At 37.1% G+C, this 26,906-nt stretch overlaps 1 protein-coding gene across 19 annotated transcripts in view; it reads left to right on the top strand.

Moving 5' to 3' along the window:
• Window positions 1-26,906, top strand: part of RPS6KA6 (ribosomal protein S6 kinase A6) — a 200,789-nt gene that overhangs the window by 161,704 nt on the left and 12,179 nt on the right. The window contains exon 23 of one of the 19 annotated variants that reach the window (XM_059883448.1): window positions 15,765-15,885. The exons of 17 other annotated variants lie outside the window; for them this stretch is intronic. In XM_059883448.1, coding sequence (XP_059739431.1) covers window positions 15,765-15,839 — 75 coding nt within the window. In that variant the 3' untranslated portion in view covers window positions 15,840-15,885. Of the gene's footprint in view, window positions 1-6,083; window positions 6,128-15,764; window positions 15,886-26,906 lie in introns of all 19 variants that reach the window. One more of the 19 variants, XM_024988070.2, reaches the window with a different exon arrangement.

Raw genomic sequence — 26,906 nt, forward strand, 5'->3', positions numbered from 1 at the left:
ATCTCTCTTTTTAAAATTTATTTTTATTGGCTGTGCTAGGTTTTCATTGCTGTGCAGGCTTTTCTGTAGTTGCACCATGCGGGGCTCACTCTCTAGTTGCCACGCGCAGGCTTCTGATTGTGGTGGCTTCTCTTGTTGCAGAGCACAGGCTCTAGGGCATGGACTTCAGTAGTTGCAGCTCCCAGACTCTAAAGCAGGAGCTCAGTAGTTGTGATGCATGGGTTTAGTTGCTCCATGGCATGTGAGATCTTCCTGGATCAGGAATAGAACCCCTGCCCCCTCAATTGGCAGGTGAATTCTTTACCACTGAGCCACCAGAGAAGCCCTTGACTATCTCCTGACTTCCTACTTTTACATTCCAATCCCCTGTGATGAAAAAGACATCATTTTTAGGGGTTAGTTCTAGAAGGTGTTGTAGGTCTTTATAGAAACTGTCAACTTCAGCTTCTTTGGCATCAGTGGTTGAGGCATAGACTTGGATTACTGTGATACTGAATGGTTTAATCAGAAATGAACCAAGATCATTCTATTGTTTTTTGAGACTGCACCCAAGTATACTGTGTTTCAGACTCTCTTGTTGACTATGAGGACTATTCCATTTCTTCTAAGGGATTCTTGCCCACAGTAGATATAAATGGTCATATCTTTTTGCCTTTTCATACAGTCCATGTGGTTCTCCAAGCATGAATGTTAGAGTGGGTTTCCATTTCCTTCTCCAGTGGACCACATTTTGTCAGAACTCTTCACTATGATCCCTCTATCTTGGGTGGCCCTGCATGGCATGACTCATAGCTTCATTGAGTTGTTAAAGCCCCTTTGCCATGACAAGGCTGTGATCCTTGAGGTGGAGGTTCTCATTAGTTATCTGTTTAATACATATTAGTGTATGTATGTCAATCTTAGTATCCCAGTTGATTCCATGACCCTTACCCCCTTGATCTGTATAGGTTTTGTTTTCTATTTCTTTGTCTCTATTTCTGCTTTGCAAATAAGTTCATCTATACCAGGAACCCAAATGTCCAGCAACAAGTACATGGATAGACAACCTATTGTATATCTCCACATATGAACTCACAATCCCCTGCCCCTCATTCACTGGCAGCCAAAAACCTACTGTCTGACACTTCAGGTTAGTTTAAGTTTTCTTGAGGTGCGTGTAAATGAAATCCTACAGCATGTAGTCTTTTTTGTTTCTTTCTTTCATAATTATTTTTACATTCATCCATGTTGTTGGAGTGTGTCAATGGTTTGTTAGTTTACATCAAATATCCATTGTGTGGATACAGGACAGGTTGTCTGTTTACCCGTTGATGGATATTTGAGTTGTTGCCAGTTTTGTGATATTACCAGTAAAGCTGCAGTGAATATCCATGTGGCAGTGTTTACATGGATTCATGCCTTTCATTTTTGTAAAAATACTGAGGGTTAGAGTGAGTGTGTCATATATTTAACTTTCAAGTATACCGTCAAGCTGTTTTCCAGTTCCTGTACCATTTTATTGATACATTCCCAACAGTAGTGTATGAGAATTTTAGTTCTTCAATATCCATACCAACACTTGATATGATCATTCTTTTTAATTTTAGCTATTTTAAAATGTGTGTAATAATATCTCATATTATTTTAATTTGTAATTCCTTAGTAACTAATGTTAAGCATTTTTAATGTGCTTATTTTCCATCCATTTATATTTTCTGAATTGTCTGTTGAAATATTTTATATCCCTTTTTTTACTTGGTTCATTTTCTTATTATTGAGTTTTGAGAAAAGAAAGAAAGTGAAATTGCTCAGTTGTGTCTGACTCTTTGCAACCCCATGGACTGTAGCCTACCAGGATTCTCCATCCATGGGATTTTTCAGGCATAAATGCTGGAGTTAGGTTGCCATTTCCTTACCCAGGGGATCTTCCCAACCCAGGGATTGAACCTGGGTCTCCTGCATTGTAGGCAGACACTTTACTGTCTGAGCCACCAGGGAATATTCTAGATGGAAGTCCATTATCAGAGCTATGCCTTGTGGATTTTTTTCTCTGCGTCTATAAATTGTCATTTAATTCTCCTAATTGTGTTTTAACAGGAAGACATTTCTAATGTTGGTAAAGACAGTGTTAAAATTTTTTTTTCCTGCTCTGTATTCTGTTTATGGTGTTATAACTAAGAAATGTTTGCCTTGCCTAAAATTTCAAGGTTTTTCCCTGTGTTTTCTTTTAGAAGTTTTATATTTTTAAGTTTTACATTTAAATCTATGATCTATTTTGATTTAATATTTGTATTTGGTGCAATATATGGTTCAAAACTAATTTTTTCATACTGACACCCAATTATTCTAGCAACATTTGTTGAAAATACTATCCGTTTTCTATGGAATTACATTTGTATCTTGACCAAAAATCAGCTGCCCGGATATGTATGATTCTATTTATATACTTTCTACTGTGTTCCATTAACCTATTTGCCTGTCATTACTCCATTACCACACTGCCTTCATTACTGTTTCTTTATAATTAAGTTTTGAAGTTAGATACTATTAGTCAGCCAGCTGTTTTCAACTTATTCAGAGTTGTTTTGAACTGGGTCCTTTGCTTTTCTTTATGAATTTTGTAGTCAGCTTTTCACTTTCTACCAAAAAAGACTTTTAGGATTTTGATTGAAATGGGGTTGAATATATAAATCAATTCAGGGAGAATTGACATTTTACCAACACTGAGTCTTCTGATGCATGAACATGGTATCTCTTTCCAGTTATGCCTTCTTTAATTTCATTAGTGTTTTATAGTTTGCAGTGTACAAATCTTACACATCTTTTTTTGTATATTTTATATTTCCTATTTTTCCTATTATTGTAAATAGCATTGATTTTAAATTTCATGTTGCAATTTTTCTGCTGCTAGTATGTAGAAATACAATTGTTTTTTATTTTTAATTGGAGGATAATTGCTGTACAGTATTGTGTTTTATTTTGATCTTGTATACTACAACTTTGATAAAAGTCACTCATTCTACTAAGTTTCTTTTTTATAGATTTCAACATTTTTTCAACATAAACAGTCATGTCATTCGTGAATAGTTTTACTGCTTTCTCATTTGGATGTATTTTATTTTCAATGGCTAAAACTTACAGTATAGTGTTATAGAAGTGAAGAGGATGGACTGTCTTATTTATTCCTGAGCTTGATGGAAATCATACACTTTTTTTACGCTTTAAGTATGATGTTGGCTGTAGTTTTACATGAGTGAGTGAGTGAACTCGCTCAGTGGTGTCTGACTCTTTGTGACCCCATGTACTGTATAGCCTACCAGGTTCCTCCTTCCATGGGATTCTCCAGGCAAGAGTATTGGAGTGGGTTGCCATTGCCTTCTCCAGGGGATCTTCCCAACTCAGGGATCAAACCCAGGTCTCCTGCATTCCAGGCAGATGCTTTAACCTCTGAGCCACCAGGGAAGTTTTACATAGATGCTTTTAATTAGGTTGAGGAAGTTCCATTCTCTCCTGTTTGATGAACATTTTTTGTTAGAGATAGTTGTTGAATTCTGTCAAATGTTTTTCTTTATCTATTGAGAGAGATTGCATGTTTTTTTGTGTTTTTATTACTACATTTATAATTACATTTATTCTCAATTGTTAAACTAACCTTGTTTTCCCAAGGTAAACAAGACTTGGTTATGACATATTATTCTTTTTATATATAACATGACTTTACACACATAGCTGAGTTTTATTTGCTAAATTTTTGTTTATAATTTTTATATTTACATTCATGAGGGATTTGGTTTGTAGTTTTCTTGTAATATCTTCCAGAGTGTGTGTGTGTGTGTTCAGTCATGTCCAACTCTGCAACCCCATGGACTACAGCCTGCCAGGCTCCTCTGTTCATGAAAATTTCCAGGCAATAATACTGGAGTGGGTTGCCATTTCCTACTCTGGGAGATCTTCTGACCCAAGTATCAAACTCACATTTCTTGCATCTCTTGTATTGGCAGGCAGATTCTTTACCACTGTGCCACCTGGGAATCCCTATAATATCTTTCTGGCCTCATTGTGTGAGTTGGAGGACATTATCTCATCTTCAGTATTCTGGAAGAATCATTTAGAATTGGAATTGATTTCATGTCCAGCTCTTTGCGACCCCATGGACTACACAATCCATGGAATTCTCCAGGCCAGAATACTGGAGTGGGTAGTCTTTCCCTTTTCCAGGGGATCTTCCCAACCCAAGGATCGAATGCAGATCTCCCACATTGCAGACAGATACTTCACCAGCTGAGCCACAAGGAAGACCCCATAAAGAAAAGCCAGTAATATTGTCAGTAAAATGAGTTTATTTTGGGAATGGCAGAAAATTGCAATTCGGGACAAGCCAACTAGCATGACCTATAGTCAGGACTCCATTTTAAATGAGATTTTCTTTGTACATTTTACAGTTATACTTCACTAATGAATTCAGCTTGGCTTAGAGGTTTTTTTAGTGGAGATTTTTAACTGTAAATACAATTTCTTTAATACCTTTGTAATTATTTACTTCTCCTTGATTGAGCATTGGTATACTTTTTCTTTCAAGGAAATTGTTCATTATTGAGTGCAGTCCAGTTCTGTTCTATTGCTCAGTCATGTCAGACTCTGCCACCCCAGGGACTACAGCAGGGCAGGCTGCCCTGTCCATCAGCAACTCCCAGAGTCTACTCAAACTCAAGTCCATTGAGTCAGTGATACCATCCAATCATCTCATCTTCCATCGTCCCCTTCTCCGCCTGCCTTCAATCTTTCTCAGCATCAGGGTTTTTTCCAATGAGTCAGTTCTTCATATCAGATGGCCAAAGTATTGGAGTTTCAGCTTCAGCATCAGTCCTTCCAATGAATATTCAGGACTGATTTTCTTTAGGATGGACTGGTTGGATCTGCTTGCTGTCCAAGGGACTCTCAAGAGTCTTCTCCAACACCACAGTTCAAGAGCATCAATTCTTTGGCACTCAGCTTTCTTTATAGTCCAGCTCTCACATCCATACATGACTATAGGAAAAACCATAGCTTTGACTGGGTGAACTTTGTTGGCAAAGTAATGTCTCTGCTTTTTAATATGCTATCTAGTTTGGTCATAACTTTTCTTCCAAGGAGCAAGCGTCTTTTAATTTCATGGGTGCATTCACCATCTGCAGTGATTGTGGAGCCCAAAGAAATAAAGTCTGCCACTGTTTCCACTGTCGCCCCATCTGTTGGCTATGAACTGATGAGACCAGATGCCATAATCTTAGTATTCTGAATGCTGAGTTTGAAGCCACATTTTTCACTTTCCTCTTGACTTGCATCAGGAGGCTCTTTAGTTCTTCTTCACTTTCTGCCATAAGGGTGGTTTCATCTGCATATCTGAGGTTATAGATATTTCTTCCAGTAATCTTGATTCCAGCTTGTGCCTCATCCAATCCAGCATTTCTCATGATGTACTCTGCGTATAAGTTAAATAATCAGGGTGACAATATACAGCCTTGATGTACTCCTTTTCCGATTTGGAACCAGTGGGTTGTTTCCTGTCTGGTTCTAACTGTTGTTTCTTGACCTGCATACCAATTTCTCGGGAGGCAGGTCAGGTGGTCTGGTATTCCCTTCTCTTGAAGAATTTTCCACAGTTTGTTGTGATCCACACAGTCAAAGGCTTTGGCATAGTCAGTAAAGCAGAAGTAGATATTTTTCTGGAATTCCCTTGCTTTTTCTATATCCAGTGGATGTTGGCAATTTGATTTCTGGTTCCTCTGCCTTTTCTAAATCCATCTTGAGCATCTAGTAGTTCTTGGTTTTCATACTGTTGAAGCATAGACTGGAGAATTTCAAGTATTACTTTGCTAGTGTGTGAGATGAATGCAATTGTGCAGTAGTTTGAGCATTCTTTGGCATTGCCTTTCTTTGGGATTGAAACAAAAACTGACCTTTTCCAGTCCTGTGGCCACTGCTGAGTAATATTCCATTATTGAGTAGAATGTCATAAAGTGTTTCATATTATCTCACTAATCTGTTAATGTCTATAGATGCTGTTGTGATGTATACTTCCATATTTTAGTCATAATTATGGACTGATCTATTTCTCTTTGCAGATTTATCAGTTTTTGCTTCATATATTTTGAAGCTCTGTTTTTAGGTATGTAAATTGTTTATAAAATTGACCTCTATATAACTTGTCTATTCCTCTTTATCATTATGAAATGACCTTCTTATTTTAATTTTTTTAATTGAAGGATAATTGCTTTACAGAATTTTTGTTGTTTTCTGTCATACCTCAACATGAGTCAGCCATAGGTATACATATACCCACTCCAGTGTTCTTGCCTGGAGAATCCCAGGGACGGGGGAGCCTAGTGGGCTACCGTCTATGGAGCCTCACAGAGTTGGACACGACTGAAGCGACTTAGCAGCAGCAGCAGCATACATATATCCCCTCCCTTTTGAAACTCCCTCCCATCTCCTCCCTCTGCATCCCACCCTTGTAGGTTGATACAGTTTCCTGAGCCATACAGCAAATTCCTGTTGAGTTTGATTTTCCTGAGCCATATAGGAAATTCCCGCCGGCTATGTATTTTACATATGGTAATATAATTTTCCATGTTACTCTTTCCATACATCTCACTCTCTCCTCCCCTTTCCCCATGTCTATAAGTCTATTTTCTATGTCTGTTTCTTCATTGCTGCCCTGTAAAGAAGTTCTTCAGTACCATTCTTCTAGATTCCGTATATATGTGTTAGCATATGATATTTATCTTTCTCTTTCTGACTTACTTCACTCTGTATCATAGGTTCTAGGTTCATCCACCTCATCAGAACTGACTCAAACGTGTTCCTTTTTATGACTGAGTAATATTCCATTGTGTATATGTACCACAAACTCTTTATCCATTTTCTGTTGATGCACATCTAGGTTGCTTCCATGTTCTAGCTATTGTAAGTAGTGCTGCAATGAACAATGGAATACATGTGTCTTTTTCAATTTTGGTTTCCTCAGGGTATATGCCTAGGAGTGAGATTGCTGTGTCATATAGTGGTTTTATTCCTAGTTTTTAAAGGAATCTCCATACCAATGAAATGACCTGCTTAATCCCTGGTAATTTTTCACATTGTTATTGAAAGATACATTCACTCTGTATAAAATTCTAGATTTTCATTTCTTTCTTTATTTTTTTTTAATTTCCAATTTTTTCAGATAAACAACATACAGTACTGTGTGCATTTAAGGTATACAACATAATTTTGACTTATGCACATCATGATTGTTGTCATAATAAGTTTAGTAAATATTCATCATCTCGTATAGATACAAAAATAACAAATGAAAAGCAATTTTTCCCTTATAATGAGAATTCTTAGAATTTATTGTAACTTTCATATATAACATACAGCATTTTAATTATACTTATGTTGAATATTGCATCTCTAGTACTTACTTATAACTAGAAGTTTTTACTTTTGGCTACTGCATCTGATTCTGTTTCTCCCACACCCTGCTTTTGGTAACCATAAATCTGATCTCTTTTTCTTTTTTTTTTTTTATTTTTGAAATATAATTGACCTGCAGGATTGTGTTGGTTCCTGTTACACAACATGGTGATTTGGTATTTATGTACATTTCAAACTGACCAGCATGATAAGTCTAGGTACAATATGTAACAAAAGATTGACTATATTTCCCACACTGTACATTTCATACCCATGATTCACTTATTTCACAACTAGAAGTTTGTGCCTGTTAATCTTCCTTACCTATTTATTCACCATACACACCTCCTTTTTCACAAATACCTGTTTGTTCTTTGTATCTGTAATACCATTTATGTTTTGTTATATGTGTTCATTTATTTTCTGTTTTAGAGTCCACATAAAAGTGAGATCACGTTGTATTTGTTTTTCTCTGACTTATTCCACTTAGCATAGTACCTTGTAGACCCACTCATATTTTTGCAAATGGCCAAGTTTTTATAATGGTATATTAATGTTCCATTGACTATATGTATACACACACACACACACACACACATCTATGCACTCAATCACTTTAGTCATGTCTGACTATTTGCAACCTCATTGACTATAGCCTACCAGGCTCCGTTGTCCATGGAATTTTCCTGACAAGAGTATGGAGTGGATTGTCATGCCCTCCTCTAGGGATACACATCTATATGCATTTGTCATTGATGGACATGTAGGCTGCTTCCATATGTTGGTTATTGTAAAAATTGCTGCAGAGAACATTGGAATGTATATACATTTTTGAATTAGTGTTTTTGTTCTCCTCAGGTAAATACACAGATAAAATTGCTGGATCATGTGGCAGTTCTATTTTTAATTTTTTGAGGAACCTTAATACTGTTTTCCTTTGTGGCTATACCAATTTACAATCATACTGACATTGCATGAGGATTCCCTCCTCTCCATATTCTTGCCAGCAAGTTGTTTGTTGTTTTTTTTGTTAATAAACATTCTGATAGATGTGTAGTGCTATCTCAGTTGGTTTGATTTTCATTTCCTTGGTCATTAGTGATGTTGAGCATCTTTTCATTCATCTGCTGTCCATCTATAGGTCTTTGGAAAAATGTCTATTTAGGTCCTCTGTCCATTTCTTAATTAGGTTGTTTTTTTTTTTTTTTGATGTTGAGTACATGATTTATTTGTACATTTTGGATATTAACTCCTTATCAGTCATATTATTTACAAGTATCTTCTTCCATTCAGTAGGCTTCCTTTTTGTTTGCTTGATAGTTTCCTTTGCTATGCAAAAGCTTTTTCTTTAGTTTGATGTCCTCCAAGTTGTTTATTTTTGGTTTTGTTTCTCTTTCCTGAGGAAGACATGTTCAAAAAATATTGCTAAGTTTGATTTCAAAGAGTTTACTGCTTATGTTTTCTTCTAGAAATTTTATGGTTTCAGGTCTTAATTATATAATCCATTTTTAGTTTATTTTTGTATATGGTGTGAGGAAGTAGTCCAGTTTGATTTTTGTGCATGTAATTATTTAGTTTTCACATCATGTTTTATTGATGAAATTATCTTTTTCCCACTGTATTGTCTTGCCTTCTTTATTGGAGATTAATTGACTATATGTGCATCAGTTTACTTCTGGGCTATGTTATTTTCCAATGATCTGTGTGTCTGTTGTACCAGTACCATAATGTTTTGATTATTGTAGGTTTGTACTTTTTACTTTGTACCAGGGAGCATGATATCGACAGCTTTGTAATTTTTTCTCAAGATTGCTTTGGCAGTTGGAGATCTTTTCCAGTGCCATACAAATTTTAGGGTTATTTGTTTTAGTTCTCTGAGGAATGTCATGGGTATTTTGATAGGAATATAGGAATTATATTAACTATAGGTATTACTTTGGGTAGTATGGAAATTATAATAATAATAATTATTTCAGTTTAAGGATAAAGGATATCTTCATGTCTTTTTTTAATATAAATTTATTTACTTTCATTGGAGGCTAATTACTTTACAATATTGTATTGGTTTTGCCATACATCAACATGAATCCACCATGGGTGTACACGTGTTCCCCATCCTGAACCCCACTCCCACCTCCCTCCCCATACCATCCCTCTGGGTCATCACAGTGCACCAGCCCCGAGCATCCTATATCCTGCATCAAACCTGGACTGGAGATTCGTTTCACATATGATAATATACATGTTTCAATGCCATTCTCCCAAATTATCCCACCCTCGCCCTCTCCCACAGAGTCCAAAAGACTGTTCTATACATCTGCGTCTCTTTTACTGTCTCGCATACAGGGTTATCATTACCATCTTTATAAATTCCATATATATGCATTAGTATACTGTATTGGTGTTTTTCTTTCTGGCTTACTTCACTCTGTATAATACGGTCCAGTATCATCCACCTCATTAGAACTGATTCAAATGTATTATTTTTAATGACTGAGTAATACTCCATTGTGTATATGTACCAAAGCTTTCTTATCCATTCATCTGCTGATGGGCATCTAGGTTGCTTCCATGTATTGGCTATTATAAACAGTGCTGTGATGAACATTGGGGTACACATGTCTCTTTCATTTCTGGTTTCCTTGGTGTGTATGCCCAGCACTGGGATTGCTGGGTCATATGGCAGTTCTATTTCCACTTTTTTAAGGAATGTCCACACTGTTCTCCAGAGTGTCTGTACTAGTTTGCATTCCCACCAACAGTGTAAGAGGGTGCTCTTTTCTCCACACTCTCTCCAGCATTTATTGCTTGTAGACTTTTGGATAGCAGCCATTCTGACTGGCGTGAAATGGTATCTCATTGTGGTTTTAATTTGCATTTCTTTGATAATGATATCTCTAATAGTTTTGCCAAGAGAATGCACTGGTCATAGCAAACACCCTCTTCCAACAACACAAGAGAAGACTACACATGGACTTCACCAGATGGTCAACACGGAAATCAGATTGATTATATTCTTTCCAGCCAAAGATGGAGAAGCTGTATACAGTCAGCAAAAACAAGACAGGGAGCTGACTGTGGCTCCAATCATGAGCTCCTTATTTCCAAATTCAGAATTAAATTGAAGAAAGTAGGGAAAACCACTAGACCATTCAGGTATGACCTAAATAAAATCCCTTATGATTATACAGTGGAAGTGAGAAACAGATTTAAAGGACTAGATCTGATAGATGAGTGCCTGATGAACTATGGACTGAGGTTCGTGACATTGTACAGGAGACAGGGATCAAGACCATCCCCATGGAAAAGAAATGCAAAAAAGCAAAATGGCTGTCTGAAGAGGCCTTACAAATAGCTGTGAAAAGAAGGGAACTGAAAAGCAAAGGAGAAAAGGAAAGATATAAACATCTGAATGCAGAGTTCCAAAGAATAGCAAGAATAGATAAGAAAGCCTTCCTCAGCGATCAATGCAAAGAAATAGAGGAAAACAACAGAATGGGAAACACTAGAGATCTCTTCAAGAAAATTAGATATACCAAGGGAAATTTCATGCAAAGATGGACTCCATAAAGGACAGAAATGGTATGGACCTAACAGAAGCAGAAGATATTAAGAAGAGGTGTCAAGAATACACAGAAGAACTGCACAAAAAATATCTTCACAACCAAGATAATCACGATGGTGCGATCACTCACCTAGAGCCAGACATCCCGGAATGTGAAGTCAAGTGGGCCTTAGAAAGCATCACTATGAACAAAGCTAGTGGAGGTGATGGAATTCCAGTTGAGCTATTTCAAATCCTGAAAGATGATGCTGTGAAAGTGCTGCACTCAATATGCCAGCAAATTTGGGAAACTCAGCAGTGGCCACAGGACTGGAAAACGTCAGTTTTCATTCCAATCCCAAAGAAAGGCAATGCCAAAGAATGCTCAAACTACCGCACAGTTGCACTCATGTCACACGCTAGTAAAGTAATGCTCAAAATTCTCCAAGCCAGGTTTCAGCAGTGTGTGAACCGTGAACTTCCAGATGTTCAAGCTGGATTTAGAAAAGGCAGAGGAACCAGAGATCAAATTGCCAACATCCGCTGTATCATGGAAAATGCCAGACGGTTCCAGAAAAACATCTATTTCTGCTTTATTGACTATGGCAAAGCCTTTGACTGTGTGGATCACAATAAACTGTGGAAAATTCTGAAAGAGATGGGAATACCAGACCACCTGACCTTCCTCTTGAGAAACCTATATGCAGGTCAGGAAGCAACAGATAGAACTGGGCATGGAACAACAGACTGGTTCCAAATAGGAAAAGAAGTACATCAAGGCTGTATATTGTCACCCTGCTTATTTAACTTATATGCAGAGTACATCATGAGGAAAGCTGGGCTGGAGGAAGCACAAGCTAGCATCAAGATTGCCAGGAGAAATAGCCATAACCTCACGTATGCAGATGACCACCACCCTTATGGCAGAAAGTGAAGAGGAACTAAAAAGCCTCTTGATGAAAGTGAAAGAGGAGAGTGAAAAAATTGGCTTAAAGCTCAACATTCAGAAAACTAAGATCATGGCATCTGGTCCCATCACTTCATGGGAAATAGATGGGGAAACAGTAGAAACAGTGTCAGACTTTATTTTTGGGGGGCTCCACAATCACTGCAGATGGTGACTGCAGCCATGAAATTAAAAGACGCTTACTCCTTGGAAGGAAAGTTATGACCAACCTATGTAGCATATTGAAAAGCAGAGACATTACTTTGCCAACAAAGGTCCATCTAGTCAAGGCTATGGTTTTTCCAGTGGTCATGTATGGATGTGAGAGTTGGACTGTGAAGAAGGCTGAGTGCAGAAGAATTGATGCTTTTGAACCGTGGTGTTGGAGAAGACTCTTGAGAGTCCCTTGGACTGCAAGGAAATCCAACCAGTCCATTCTAAAGGAGATCAGTCCTGGGTGTTCTTTGGAAGGAATGATGCTAAAGCTGAAACTCCAGTACTTTGGCCACCTCATGCCAAGGAGTTGACTCACTGGAAAAGACTCTGATGCTGGAAGGGATTGGGGGCAGGCAGAAAAGGGGACGAAAGAGGATGAGATGGCTGGATGGCATCACCAACTCGATGGATGTGAGTTTGAGTGAACTCTGAGTGATTGTGATGGACAGGGAGGCCTGGCGTGCTGCAATTCATGGGGTCACAAAGAGTCGGACATGACTGAGTGACTGAACTGAACTGATAATGAGTGATGTTGAGCATCTTTTCATGTGTTTGTTGGCCATCTGTATGTTTTCTCTGGAATAATATATACTCTGAAAAGTATAAATCATTATTTCCTACATCAGTGTTTTATACTTTTCAGAGTATAGATCTTTCACCTCCCTGGTTAAGTTTATTCCTAGACATTTTATTCTTTTTAATGTGATTTTAAATTGGAATATTTTATTGCTTCTTCTTTCTAAATGATTATTATTATTAATGTATAGAAAAGCAGCAGATTTCTGTATATTAATCTTGGATGCTGCAACTTTACTAATAAACTTATTTGCTAGTTCTGGTAGCATTTATAAGTTTTCTCCATTTAATGTCATGTCATCTGCAAGTTGGAGAAGGCTATGGCACCCCACTCCAGTACTCTTGCCTGGAAAATCCCATGGACAGAGGAGCCTGGGGGGCTGCAGTCCATGGGGTCACTAAGAGTCGGACACGACTGAGTGACTTCACTTTCACTTTTCACTTTCACGCACTGGAGAAGGAAATGGCAGCCTACTCCAGTGTTCTTGCCTGGAGAATCCCAGGGACGGGGGACCCTGGTGGGCTGCCATCTGTGGGGTCACACAGAGTCGGACACGACTGAAGTGACTTAGCAGCAGCAGCAGCATCTGTAAGTAATGACAATTTTACTCCTCTTGCAATTTGGATGTTTTATTCCTTTTTTAAATTCAGATACAGTTGATTTACAATTTTAGATTAGATTTACATGAACAGCAAAGGGACTCAGTTCTACATAAACATATACGTGTATTTATTCTTTATAAATTATTTTCCCATATAGGTTGTTACAAAATATTTAGTATAATTCATTGTGCTATAAAGTTGGTCCTTATGTTTATCTATTTTATAAATCAGTTTAGTTGAGTCACTCAGTCATATCGGACTCTTTGCATTCCCATGGACTGCAGAACCCCAGGCTTCCCTGTCCATCACCAATTCCCAGAGCTTGCTCAAACTCATATCCATCAAGTCAGTGATGCCATCCAACCACCTCATCCTCCGTCATCCCCTTCTCCTCCGGCCTTCAGTCTTCACCATCACCAGAGTGTTTTCCAATGAGTCAGTTTTTCACATCAAGCGGACAAAGTATTGGAGCTACAGCTTCAGCATCCATCCTTCCAATGAACATTCAGGACTGATTTCCCTTAGGATTGACTGGTTTGATCTCCTTGCAGTCCAAGGGACTCTCAAGAGTATTCTCCAACACCACAGTTCAAAAGCATCAATTCTTCGGTGCTCAGCTTTCTTTATGGTCCAACCCTCACATCCATACATGACTACTGGAAAAATCATATATATTTAGTAGTATATATATGTTACTCAAAAACTCACAGTTGGTCCCTCCCCCCAACCTTTCTCCTTTGGTAACCATGTTTGTTTTCTATGTTTGTGAGTCTATTTTGTAAATAAATTCATTTGTATTTTTTAGATTCCACACATAAATGATATGATATTTGTATTTTTCTGTCTGATTTACTTCACTTAGTATGATAATCTCTCATTCCATCTGTGTTACTGCAAATGGCATTATTTCATTCTTTTCCGTGGCTGAGTAGTATTTCATTATGTGTATATGTGTGTGTGTGTGTGTGTGTGTGTGTGTGTGTGTGTGTATCACAACATCCATATCCATGCATCTGTCAATGGACCTTTAGGTTATTCCCATGTCTTGGCTATTACATTAAATAATGCTGTAGTGAACACTGAGGTGAATGTATCTTTTCAAATTAGGTTTTCTCCTGATATATGCCCACGAGTGGGATTGCTGGATAATATGGCAATACTAATTGTTAGTTTTTATGAGAATCCTCCATACTGTTCTCCATTACGGCTGCATCAGTTTACATTCCCAACAACAGTGTAGGATGGTTTCCTTTACTCCACATCCTCTCCAGCATTTATTATTCGTAGACTTTTTGTTGACCGTTCTGACTGGTGTCAGGTGATACCTCATTATAGTTTTGATGTTTATTTCCTCTGATACTTAGCAATATTGATCATCTTTTCATGTGCCTGTTGGACATCTGAATGTCTCCTTTGGAGAAATGTCTCTATAGATATTCCACCCATTTACTGATTGCATTGTTTGCTTTTTTGATATTTAGCTGTTTGTTTATTTCAGAGAGTAATCCCATGCCAGTCACATCATTTGCAGATATTTTCTTCTCAGTCCATAGTTTGTCTTCTTGTTTTGTTTATGTCTTCCTTTGCTGTACAAAAGCTTTTAAGTTTCATTAGGTCCCATTTGTTTATTTTTGGTTTTATTTCCATTACTCTAGTAGATAGATCCAAAAAAAATTGCTGCAATTTATGTAAAAGAGTGTTCTGCCTGTTTTCCTCAAAGAGTTTTATGGTATCCAGTCTTACGTTTAGATCTTTCATCCATTTTGAGTTTATTTTTATACATATTGTTTGAAAATGTCCTAATTTTGTTATTTTACATGAAAAGAATATCATTGTCCTTTTTTCCCAGCACCACTTATTAAAGAGACTGTCTTTTCTCCATTCTATACTCTTGCTTCCCTTGTCATGATTAATTAACCATAGATGTGCATGTTTATTCCCAGGCTATCTTATTCCATTGATCTATTATTGGATTGGCCAAAAAGTTCCTTCATTTTTAAAGTAAAAATAAAAGATATATTTTTCATTTTCACCAAGAACTTTATTGAACAACATATTCATTGCTTTGTTCCACTGCTGCTGCTGCTACGTCGCTTCAGTCGTGTCTGACTCTGTGAGACCCCATAGACAGCAGCCCACCAGGCACCCCCATCCCTGGGATTCTCCAGGCAAGAACACTGGAGTAGGTTGCCATTTCCTTCTCCAATGCAGGAAAGTGAAAAGTGAAAGTGAAGTCGCTCAGTCGTGTCTGACTTTTCATGACCCCATGGACTGCAGCCCACCAGGCTCCTCCGTCCATGGGATTTTCCAGACAAGAGTACTGGAGTGGGGTGCCATTGCCTTCTCTGGCATGAATCAGAACTTCCCAGACAAACTATAATGGGTTTTGCCTGGTCATCAAAGAAGCATGCATCTTTCATTATCCTAATGGAAGATTATATGTTTTCTGTTGATTGATTACAGGTGATTTTCATTTGGCTTCATTGGAAACAGTACTTATTGGAATTAATTATTTGGTTTTCTGGAAGGAGCTCATAATAGAGGACTCCCTTCATCACCTTCTTTGGATGAAAGTGGGCCTTTGGTATGGTTGGTGGTGGGTCATTTCACTTGCCCCGCAGTCTCCTGTTCTACTTTATTGTAAAGTATCCACTTTTCATCACCTGTCACAATTTATTTTTAAAATGCAACATTTTCATTATGTTTCAGTAGAGAATCACATGTGGAAATAAGGCCAAAAAGGGTCTCTTTTTTTTGTATTTATTTAACTTATGTGGAACCCAAACGTCAGGCAATTAATATAACCAAGCTTGTACAAGTGATTTTCAACAGTTATTGGATATTTTGAGTGTGTTGGCTCTCTCACATGTGGTATAATGTTGCTCGTTGTCAATTAATGTCTCAGTTTGTTTGATATCAACTTAATCTGGTCTACCTGACTGTGGGGCATCGTCCAGCAAGAAACCTCCAGCACAGAACTTCACATGCCACTTTGGATGTGTTCAATCACATTACCATCTCTATACACTGCACCAATCTTTTTTTTTTTTTTGAGTTTCTGTTGCATTTTTACCATTCTTTAAAGTGTAAAGCCTAATATGCCAAAAATATTTTTTTCTTTCTCTCCTCTTCAATATTAAAATGGCTATAAAAAAATTCACCAAATTTTTTAAAGCTTGGTAATATGAAAGCTTGTGCAATACAATCTAATAAAATTGTTTCAAGTGAAGTTAAAAACAACTAAGTACAACTAGAATCATCTTACGGAAAAATCCCAAGGAACTTTTTGGCAAACCCAATATATGTCCATTTCTGTGCCCATACCATAGTTTTTTGAAGATTATAGCATTGTAGTATAGCCTGAAGTCAGGACATGTTATTGCTTCAGATCCGTTAAGATGGTTTGAGCTGTTCGGGGTCTTTTGTGTTTTCATACAAATTTAAAAATTTTTTGTTCTAGTTCTGTGAAAAATGCCATTGGTAATTTGATATGGATTGCATTGACTCTACAGATTGCCTTGGGTAGTATAGTCGTTTTCAAAGTATTGATTCATTCTAAGAACGTTGTATATCCTTCCATCTGTTTGTGTCATCTTCCATTTCTTTCAACAATTTCTTATAGTTATTGGAGTACAGGTTTTTGCCTCCTTAGGTAGGTTTACTCCTAGATATTTTATTATTTTTCATGTGATGGCCAATGAGATTATTTCCTTGATTTCTCTTTCTGATATTCTGTTGTTATTATATAGGAATGCAAGAGATTTCTTTATATTAATTTTATATTATACAGCTTTACCAAATTCATTGATGAGATCTAGTTATTTTCTGGTAGCCTCTTTAGGATTTTTAAAAATATTTATTTATGGCTCTGCTGGGTCTTCATTGTTGCATGCAGGCTTTCTCTAGTTGCAGTGAGTGGGGGCTACTCTCTAGTTGTGGTGCATGGGCTTCTCTTTGCAGTGGCTTTTGTTGCTGCAGAGCAGAGGCTTTAGAATGTATAAGCTCGGTAGTTGTGGCACGTTGATTAAGTTGCTCTGTGGCATGTCGAATTGTCCCAGAGCAAAGATCAAACCTGTGTCCCATGCATTGGCAAGCAGATTCTCAACCACTGGACCACCAGCGAAGTTCCTAGGAAGTTCCCTGTGCTGTATAGAACCTTGTTTTTCCATTTTGTTTACAGTAGTTTGCATTTGTTAATCCCAAACTCCCAATCCTTCCCTCCCCTGCCCCACCTACTTTGGAAACCAGAAGTCTCTATATTTGTGAGTCGTATCTTTTTCGTGGGTATGTTAATTTCTTTTGTTATTTTAGATTCCACATGTAAGTGATATCATGTGATGTTTATCTTTCTCTTTAGTTCACTCAGCATGATAATCTCTAGGACCATCCATGTTGCTGCAGTTGGCATATTTCATTCTTTTTATGGCTGAGTAATATTTTGTTGTGTATATATACCACTATTTCTTTACCCATTCACCTATTGATGGACACTTAGGTTGCTTCCCTGTCTTGGATATTTTAAATAGTGCTATTATGAACATAGAAGTGAATGTATCTTTTTGAGTTATACTTTTGTTTGGGTATTTGCCCAGGATTGCTGAATCATATGGCACCCCTATTTTTAGTTTTCTGAGTACCTTTGTACTGTTTTCCATCATGGCTACACCAATTTAAATTCTCATTAGCAGCATAAGGGTTCTCTTTTTTCCACACCCTCTCTAGGATTTATTATTTTTAGACTTTTAAATTCCAACTGGTTTGAGGTGACACCTCATTATAGTTTTGATTTGCATTTATCTAATAATTAGTGATGGTGAGCATCTTTTTTGTGCCTTTTGGCCATCTTCATATCTTCTTTGGAGAAATTTCTATTTAAGCAGGAGTGCCCAACCTCCAGACCTCGGACTGGTACCTCCTGTCAGATCATCTGCAGCATTAGATTAGAAATAAAGCACCAAAAAATGTAATGCACTTAAATCATCCCCAAACCATCCTTCCCACCCCTCGTCTGTAGAAAAATTGTCTTCCATGAAATCAATCCCTGGTGCCAAAAATGTTGTGAACCACTGTATTTAGGTGTTCTTCCCATTTTCCATTTGAGTTATTTGTTTTGTTACTAAATTGTAGGAGCTGTTTGTATATTTTAGAAATTAAAGCCTTTTGGGCCACATCATATGCAAATATTTTCTTCCAGTCCATAGGTTGTCTTTTATTTATTTTTAATTTTTTTAGGGTTTCCTTTGCTATGTAAAAGGTTATAAGTTTGTTTAGGTCATATGCATGTAATTTTGCTTTTATTTCTGTTGCCTTGGGAGACTGACCTATGAAAACACTGGTACAATTTATGTCATAGAATGTTTTGCCTATGTTCTCATCAAGGAGTTTTATGGTGTTTTGTCTTATATTTATTCTTTAAGCCATTTTGAGTTTATATATGTGTATGGTGTGAGGGTGTGTTCTAACTTCATTGATTTATGTGCGACTGTCTAGCTTTCCCAACATCACTTGCTGTGGAGACTGTCTTTGCCCCACTGTATATTCTTAACTCTTTGGTCAAAGATTAATTTTCCATAGGTATATGGATTGGTTTCTGTGCTTTCTGTTCTGTCCTACTGATCTGTATGTCTGTTTTTGTGCCAGTACCATGATATTTTGATTACTGTAGCTTTGTAGTATTGTCTGAAGTCTGAGAAGGTTGATTATGCCTCCTGCTTTGTTCTTTTTCCTCAGGATTGCTTTGGCAATTCTGGATCTTTTATGATTCCATATTAATTTTAGTAGTATCATTTGTTCTAGTTCTTTGAAAAATACCATGGACATTTTGTTGGGAGTTTTTAAATGTCTCTTCCAGTGGCCCCCAATAAGGGAGAACTCCTAAATGGAGATGCTGGGAATTGAACCTGGGGCCTTGTGTATGCTAAGCATGTGCTCTACCACTGAGCTACACCCCTGCTGCCATCATTTGTTCTAGTTCTTTGAAAAATATCACTGCTATTTTGTTGAGAGTTTTTAAATAACAGATTCTACACATGTAATTGATATCTTCATATTTTCTATTTCTTCCTTTTCTTCCTGGTTCAGTCTCAGAAGGTTGTACCTTTCTAAGAATTTGTTCATTTCTACCTTTTCTAATCCTTCTAAATGGGTAGATTGTTTGCCATTTTTATTGCTTGCTTTTCTACACGTGGATCACTATACACTTCCCTCTACTAACTGCTGTCCTTATAGCCCGTAGATTATGAATTGTTGATTGTGTTTTTGTTTTCCTTTGTCTCTAGTTATGTTTTTACTCCCTCAATGATCTCTTGGTTGTTTAGTGCATATTGTTTAGACTCCACATGGGTTTTTTTTTTTTTTATAGTTGTTTTCGTGTGTGTATACTAAGTCGTTTAAGTTGTGTCCAACTCTTTGTGACCCCATGGACTCTAGCCTGTTCTTAAAGACTTTTTACATTTTCAAGGCCCTCAGAGGCTAATGGCACTAGTTATTTTACATTTCTAATTTTGTTTTCAAAAGATTCATCAATAGTACAGTTTTTGCACTTATTAGAACTTAGGTCTTTTTTTTTTAATTTTGACGTTTTAATTATTTTTAATTTAAATAATTGCTTTACAATATTGTGTTGGTTTCTGCCATAAATCGACATGAATCAGCCATAGATATACATATGTCCTCTCTCTCTTGAACCTCCATTCCACCCCTCTAGGTTATCACAGCATGCCAATTTGAGCTCCCTGAGTCATACAGCAAATTCCCACTGGCTATTTATTTTACGTATCATAATGTATATGTTTCCCTGCTACTCTCTCCATTTGTCCCACCCTCTCATTCCCTGCTCTGTGTCAACAAATCTGTTCTATAAGTCTGCATCTCCATTGCTGCTTTTCAAATATGTTCATCAGTACCATCTTTCTAAATTCCATATATATGCATTAGTATACAAAATTTTACTCTTTCCGGCTTACTTAACTTTGTATAAGAGGCTCTAGTTTCGTCTGCCTCATTAAAACTGACTCAAATGCATTCCTTTTTATGGCTGAGTAGTATTTCTTTGTGTATATATGATACAGCTTCTTTACCATTCATCTGTTGATGGACATCTGGGTTGCTTCCATGTCCTAGCTATTGCAAATAGTGCTGCAATGAACAGTGGGGTACATGTGCCTTTTTCATTTATGGTTTTCTCAGGGTATATGCCTAGTAGTAAGATTGTTGGGTCAGGTGATGGTTTTATTCCTAGTTTTTTAAGGAATCTCCATACTGTCCTTTCTAGCAGCTGTATCAGTTTACACTCCCACCAACAATGCAAGAGGGTTCTCTTCTCCATACTCTTTCCAGCGTTTATTGTTTGTAGATTTTTTGATGATGGCCATTTTGACTGGTCTGAGGTGATACCTCATTGTAGTTTTAATTTGCATTTCTCTAATAATGAGAGTTGTTAAGGATCATTTCATGTCTTTATTAGCCATCTTTATGTCTTCTTTGGAAAAATGTCTGTATACATATTTTGCCCACTTTTTAATTGGGTTTCTTGTTTTTCTGGTATTGAACTGCATGAGCTGCTTGTATATTTTGAAAACTAATCCTCTGTCAGTTGTTTCATTTACAATTATTTTCTCCCATTTTGAGGGTTTTCTTTTTCACTTTGTTTAGTTTCTTTTGCTGTGCTGAAGCTTTTAAGGTTAATTCAGTTCCACTTGTTTATTTTTGTTGTCATTTTCATTACTCTAGGAGGTAGATCATAGAAGATCGTGCTATGATGTATGTCACAGCCTATTCTACCTTAAAGAATGTCCTCCTTTAGGAGTGTCTGATAGGCTGGTCTTACATTTAGGTCTTTAATCCATTTTCAGTTTGTCTTTGTGTATCTTCTTAGGAAGGATTCTGATATCATTCTTTTGATATTTTGATATCATTCATATCACATGGTTGTCCAGTTTACCCAGCAACACGTATTGAAGAGATCTTACCTTATCCATTGTATATTCTTGCTCCCTTGTCAAAAATAAGTTGTCTGTAGGTGCATGGGTTTATGTCCTGGTGTTCTGTCTTGTTCCACTGGTCGTTATTTCTGTTTTTGTGCCAGTACCATACTGTCTTGATGACTGTAACTTTGTAGTATAGTCTGAAATAAGGAAAGTTGATTCCTCCAGCTCCATTCTTCTTTCTTAAGATTCCTTTGGCTATTCGGGGTCTTTGTGTTTCCATACAAATTGTGAAATATTTTCATCTAGGTCTGTGAAAAATGCTGTTGGTAGTTTGGTAGGGATTGCATTGAATCTGTAGATTGCATGGGGTAGTATTGTCATTTCCACAACATTTATTCTTCCAATCCAGGAACATGGAATATCTCTCCATCTGTTTATGTCATCTTTGATTTCTTTCATCAATGTCTTGTAATAATCTGTGTAGAGCTCTTTTGCCTCATTAGGTAGGTTTATTACTAGGTATTTTATTGTTTTTGTTGCAGTGGTAAATGGAATTGATTCCTTAATTTCCTTTCTCACTTTTTGTGCATAGGTATACAAGTGATTTCTATGTATTGCTTTTGTATCCTGTGGCTTTACTAAATTCACTGATTAGTTCTAGTAATTTTCTGGTAGTATCTTTAGGTTTTTCTATGTATAGTATCATATCATCTGCAAACAGGGAGAGTTCTACATCTTCTTTTCCAATCTGGATTCCTTTTATTTTTTATTATTTTCTGATTGCCTTAGTGAGGACTTCTAAAACTTGGTTATTAATAGTGGAGAGTGGCACCCTTTTCTTTTTCCTGATATTAGAGGAAATGGTTTGAGTTTTCACCATTGGAAATAATGTTTGCTGTGGGTTTATCATATATAACCTTTATTATGTTGAGGTAGGTTACTTCTGTGCCCATTTTTGAAGAGTTTTTAATCATAAATGAGTGCTGAAATTTCTTGAAAACTTTTTCTGTGTCTTTTGGGATACTACTATGGCCTTTATCTTTCAGTTTGTTAATATGATGTATCACATTGATTGATTTGTATTTGAAGAATCCTTGAATCCCTGGGATAAACCTGATTTAATCATAGTGTAAGATCTTTATAATGTGTTATTGAATTCTGTTTGCTAGAATTTTGTTGAGCTCTTTTGCATCTATGTTAATCAGTGATATTGGCCTGTAATTTTATTTTTATGTGATTTCTCTGTCTGATTTTGGTACCAGGGTGATGGTGGCCTTGGAGAATGAGTTTGGAAGTGTGCCTTCCTCTGGAATTTTTTGGAAGTGTTTCAGAACAGGTGATAGCGCTTCTTTAATGCTTGATAGAAATCACCTGTGAAGCAATCTGGCCCTGGGCTTTTCTTTTGGGGAAGATTTATTTATCACAGTTTCACTTTCAGTGCTTGTGATTGGCTTATTCATAGTTTCTATTTCTTCCCAGTTCAGTCTTAGAAAGTTGAACTTTTCTAAGAATCTTTTCATTTCTTCCAGGTTGTCCATGTTATTAGCATATATTTGCTTGTAATAATTTCTTATGATCATTTATATGACTGCGTTGTCTCATTAACCTCTTTTTTGTCTCTAATTTTGTTGACTTGATTGTTCTCCCTTTTTACTTGATGAGTCTAGCTAATGGTTTGTCATTTTATGCTTTTGATTTTGATTCCTGGGTCCTTACTGCCAAATTCAGACTTAAATTGAAGAAAGTAAGGAAAACCACTAAACCATTCCAGTATGACCTAAATCAAATCCATTACAGTTATACACTGGAAGTGAAATATAGATTCAAGGGATTAGATCTGATAGAGTGCCTGAAGAACTATGGATGGAGGTTCCTGACATTGTAAAAGGAGGCAGATATCAAGACCATCCCCAAGAAAAAGAAATGCAAAAAGGCAAAATAGTTGTCTGAGGAGGCCTTACAAATAGCTGTGAAAATAAGAGAAGCAAAGGAGAGAAAGGAAAGATATACCCACTTGAATGCAGAGTTCCAAAGAATAGCAAGGAGAGATAAGAAAGGTTTCCTCAGTGATCAGTGTAAAGAAATAGAGGAAAACAATAGAATGGGAAAGACTAGAGATCTCTTCAAGAAAATCAGAGATACCAAGGGAACATTTCATGCAAAGATAGGCACAATAAAGGGCAGAAATGGTATCGGCCTAACAGAAGCAGAAGATATTAAGAAGAGGTGGCAAGAATACACAGAAGAACTATACAAAAAAGATGATCATGACCCAGATAATCACGATGGTATGATCACTCACCTAGAGCCAGATCCTGGAAAACGAAGTCAAGTGGGCCTTACGAAGCATCACTACAAACAAAGCTAGTAGAGGTGATGGAATTTCTGTTGAGCTATTTCAAATCCTAAAAGATGATGCTGTTAAAGTGCTAAACTCAGTATGCCAGCAAATTTGGAAAACTCAGCAGTGGCCACAAGACTGGAAAAGGTCCGTTTTCATTCCAGTCCCAAAGAAGGGAAATGCCAAAGAATGCTCAAACTACTGCACAATTGCACTCATCTCACACGCTAGCAAAGTAATGCTCAAAATTCTCCAAGCCAGGCTTCAACAGTACATGAACCATGAAATTCCAGATGTTCAAGCTGGATTTAGAAAAGGCAGAGGAACCAGAGATCAAATTGCCAACATCTGCTGGATCATGGAAAAAGCAAGAGAGTTCCAGAAAAACATCTATTTCTGCTTTATTGACTATGCCAAAGCCTTTGACTGTGTGGATCACCACAAACTGGAAAATTCTTCAAGAGATGGGAATACCAGACCACCTGACTTGCATCTTGAGAAATCTGTATGCAGGTCAGGAAGCAACAGTTAGAACTGGACATGAAACAACAGACTGGTTCCATATTGGGAAAAGAGTATGTCAAGGCTGTGCTTTTTTAACTTATATGCAGAGTACATCATGAAAAACACTGGGCAGCATGAAGCACACCCTGGAATCAAGATTGCCAGGAGAAATATCAGTAACCTCAGATATGCAGATAACACCACCCTTATGGCAGAAAGCGAAGAACTAAAGAGTCTCTTGATGAAAGTGAAAGAAGAGAGTGAAGAAGTTATCTTTTTTAAGCCAACATTCAGAAAACTAAGATGATGGCATTTCATCCCATCACTTCATGGCAAATAGATGGGGAAACAATGGAAACAGTGACAGACTTTATTTTTGGGTGGCCAAAATCACTGCAGATGGTGACTACAGCCATGAAAGTAAAAGACACTTGCTCCTTGGAAAAAAAAATTATGACCAACCTAAAGAGCATAGCAGAGACATTACTTTGCCAACAAAGGTCTGTGTAGTCAAAGCTATGGTTTGGTCTGTGTAGTCAAAGCTATGGTTTTTCCAGTAGTCATGTATGGATGTGAGAGTTGGATTATAAAGAAAGCTGGGCACTGAAGAATTGATGCTTTTGAACTGTGGTGTTGGAGAAGACTCTTTAGAATTCATTGGACTGCAAGGAGATCCAGCCAGTCCATCCTAAAGGAAATCAGTCATGAATATTCATTGGAAGGACTGATGCTGAAGCTGAAACTCCAATACTTTGGCCACCTGATGTGAAGAACTGACTCATTTGAAAAGACCCTGATGCTGGGAAAGATTGAAGGCAAGAGGAGAAGGGGACGACAGAGAATGAGATGGTTTTATGGCATCACCAACTCAATGGACATGAGTTTGAGTAAACTCCAGGAGTCGGTGATGGACAGGGAGGCCTGGGTGCTGCACTCCAAGGGGTCACAAAGAGTCGGACATGATGGAGCAGCTAAACTGAACTGAACTGATAGATTTTGAATCCTCATGTTTTCATTGTAATTTATTTCTAAGAAGTTTGTGATTTCCCTTTTAAATTTCTTCAGTAGCCTGTTCACTGTTATAAATTAAAAAAAAAAAAAAAAACAAAAAGTATTGCTTAACCTCGTGTGTCCTTTTTTTTTTTCAGTGTTTTTTTTTTTTTTCCTGTAATATTTTGTGTCATAGCATTGTGTTCTGAAAAGATGCTTCATATAATTTCAATTTTCTTAAATCTGCTGATGCTTGACTTGTGATACAAAATGTGATCTATCCTGGAGAATGTTCCAGGTATACTTGAAAAAAGAGTATATTCTTTTCATTTGAATGTAATGTCCTAAAGAAATTAGTAAGTCTATCTGGTCTAATGTGTCATTTAAAGCTTGTGTTCCTTTGTTACTTTTCTGTTTTGGTGATCTGTCAAATGGTTTAAGTGGGTTGTTAAAGTCCCACTATAATACTAGGCTATTATTGTGGTACTGTCAATCTCCCCTTTTATGTCTATTAGTGTTTTCCTTATGTGTTGATGAGTGTATGCTCCTGTGTTGGGTGCATAAATATTTGCACTTGTTACATCTTCTTGGATTGATATCTTGATAATTATGAAGTGTCCTTCCTTATCTCTTATATTCTTTATTTTAAAGTCTATTGTGTCTGATATAAGAATTTCCACTTCAATTTTCTTTTCATTTCCATTTGCATGGACTATCTGTTTCCATCCTCTCACTTTCAGTCTGTATGTGTCTCTAGGTCTGAAATGGGTCTCTTGTAGACAGCATATATATGGGTCTTTTTTATATCCATTCAGCCAGTCTGTGTCTTTTGGTTTGAGTATTTAATCCATTTACGTTTAAAGTAATTACTGATATGTATGTTTCTCTTGGCTATTTCTTAATTGATTTTGGTTTGTTTTTGCATATCTTTTCCTTCTCTTGTGTTTCCTGCCTATAGAAGTCCCTTTCACATTTGTTGTAAAGCTGATTGGTGGTGCTAATTTCTCTTAACCCTTACTTGTCTGTAAAACTGTTGGTGTTTCCATGAATTTTTAATTAGATCTTTGCTGGATAATCTTGCTTGTTGATTCTTCCGTTTCAGTACTTTAAGCCCCATGAGGGGCTTCCCTCGTGGCTCAGCTTGTAAAGAATCCGCCTACAATGCAGGAGACCTGGTTTAGATCCATGGGTTGGGAAGATCCCCTGGAGAAGGGAAAGGCTATCCACTCCAGTATTCTAGCCTGGAGAATACCATGAACTGTATAGTCCATGGGGTCACAAAGACTCGGACAGGACTGAGTGACTTTCACTTTAAGTATATCCTGCCATTTCCTTCTGGCCTCGAGAGTTTCTGCTGAAAGATCAGCTGTTAATCGTTTGGGGTTTCCCTTGCATGTTGCTTGTTGCATTCCCCTTCCTGCCTTTAGTATTATTTCTTTGTTAGTTTGATTAGTATGTGTCTCAACATGTTTTTCCTTGTATTTATCCTGTATGGGACTCTGTATTTCTTGGATTTGATTGACCATTTCTTCCTTTCTTATGTTAGGGAAGTTTTTGACTATAATCTCCAGAAATTTTTTCTGACCCTTTCTTTTTCCCTTCTTCTTCTGAGACCTCTATAATTCGAATGTTGGTCCATTTAATATTGTCACAGAAGTCTCTGAAACTATCCTCAATTCTTGTGATTCTTTCGTTCTTTTACCTTTATTCTTCTGTTCAGCATAGTTACTTCCACAATTCTGTCTTCCAGCTCACTTATCCATTCTTCTGTCTCAGTTATTCTGCTGTTGATCCTTCTAGAGTAGTTTTGATTTCAGTAATTTTATTGTCCCTCTCTGTTTG

Source organism: Bos taurus, chromosome X, assembly GCF_002263795.3.
Source record: "Bos taurus isolate L1 Dominette 01449 registration number 42190680 breed Hereford chromosome X, ARS-UCD2.0, whole genome shotgun sequence".
NCBI classification, from domain to species: Eukaryota; Metazoa; Chordata; class Mammalia; order Artiodactyla; family Bovidae; genus Bos; species Bos taurus.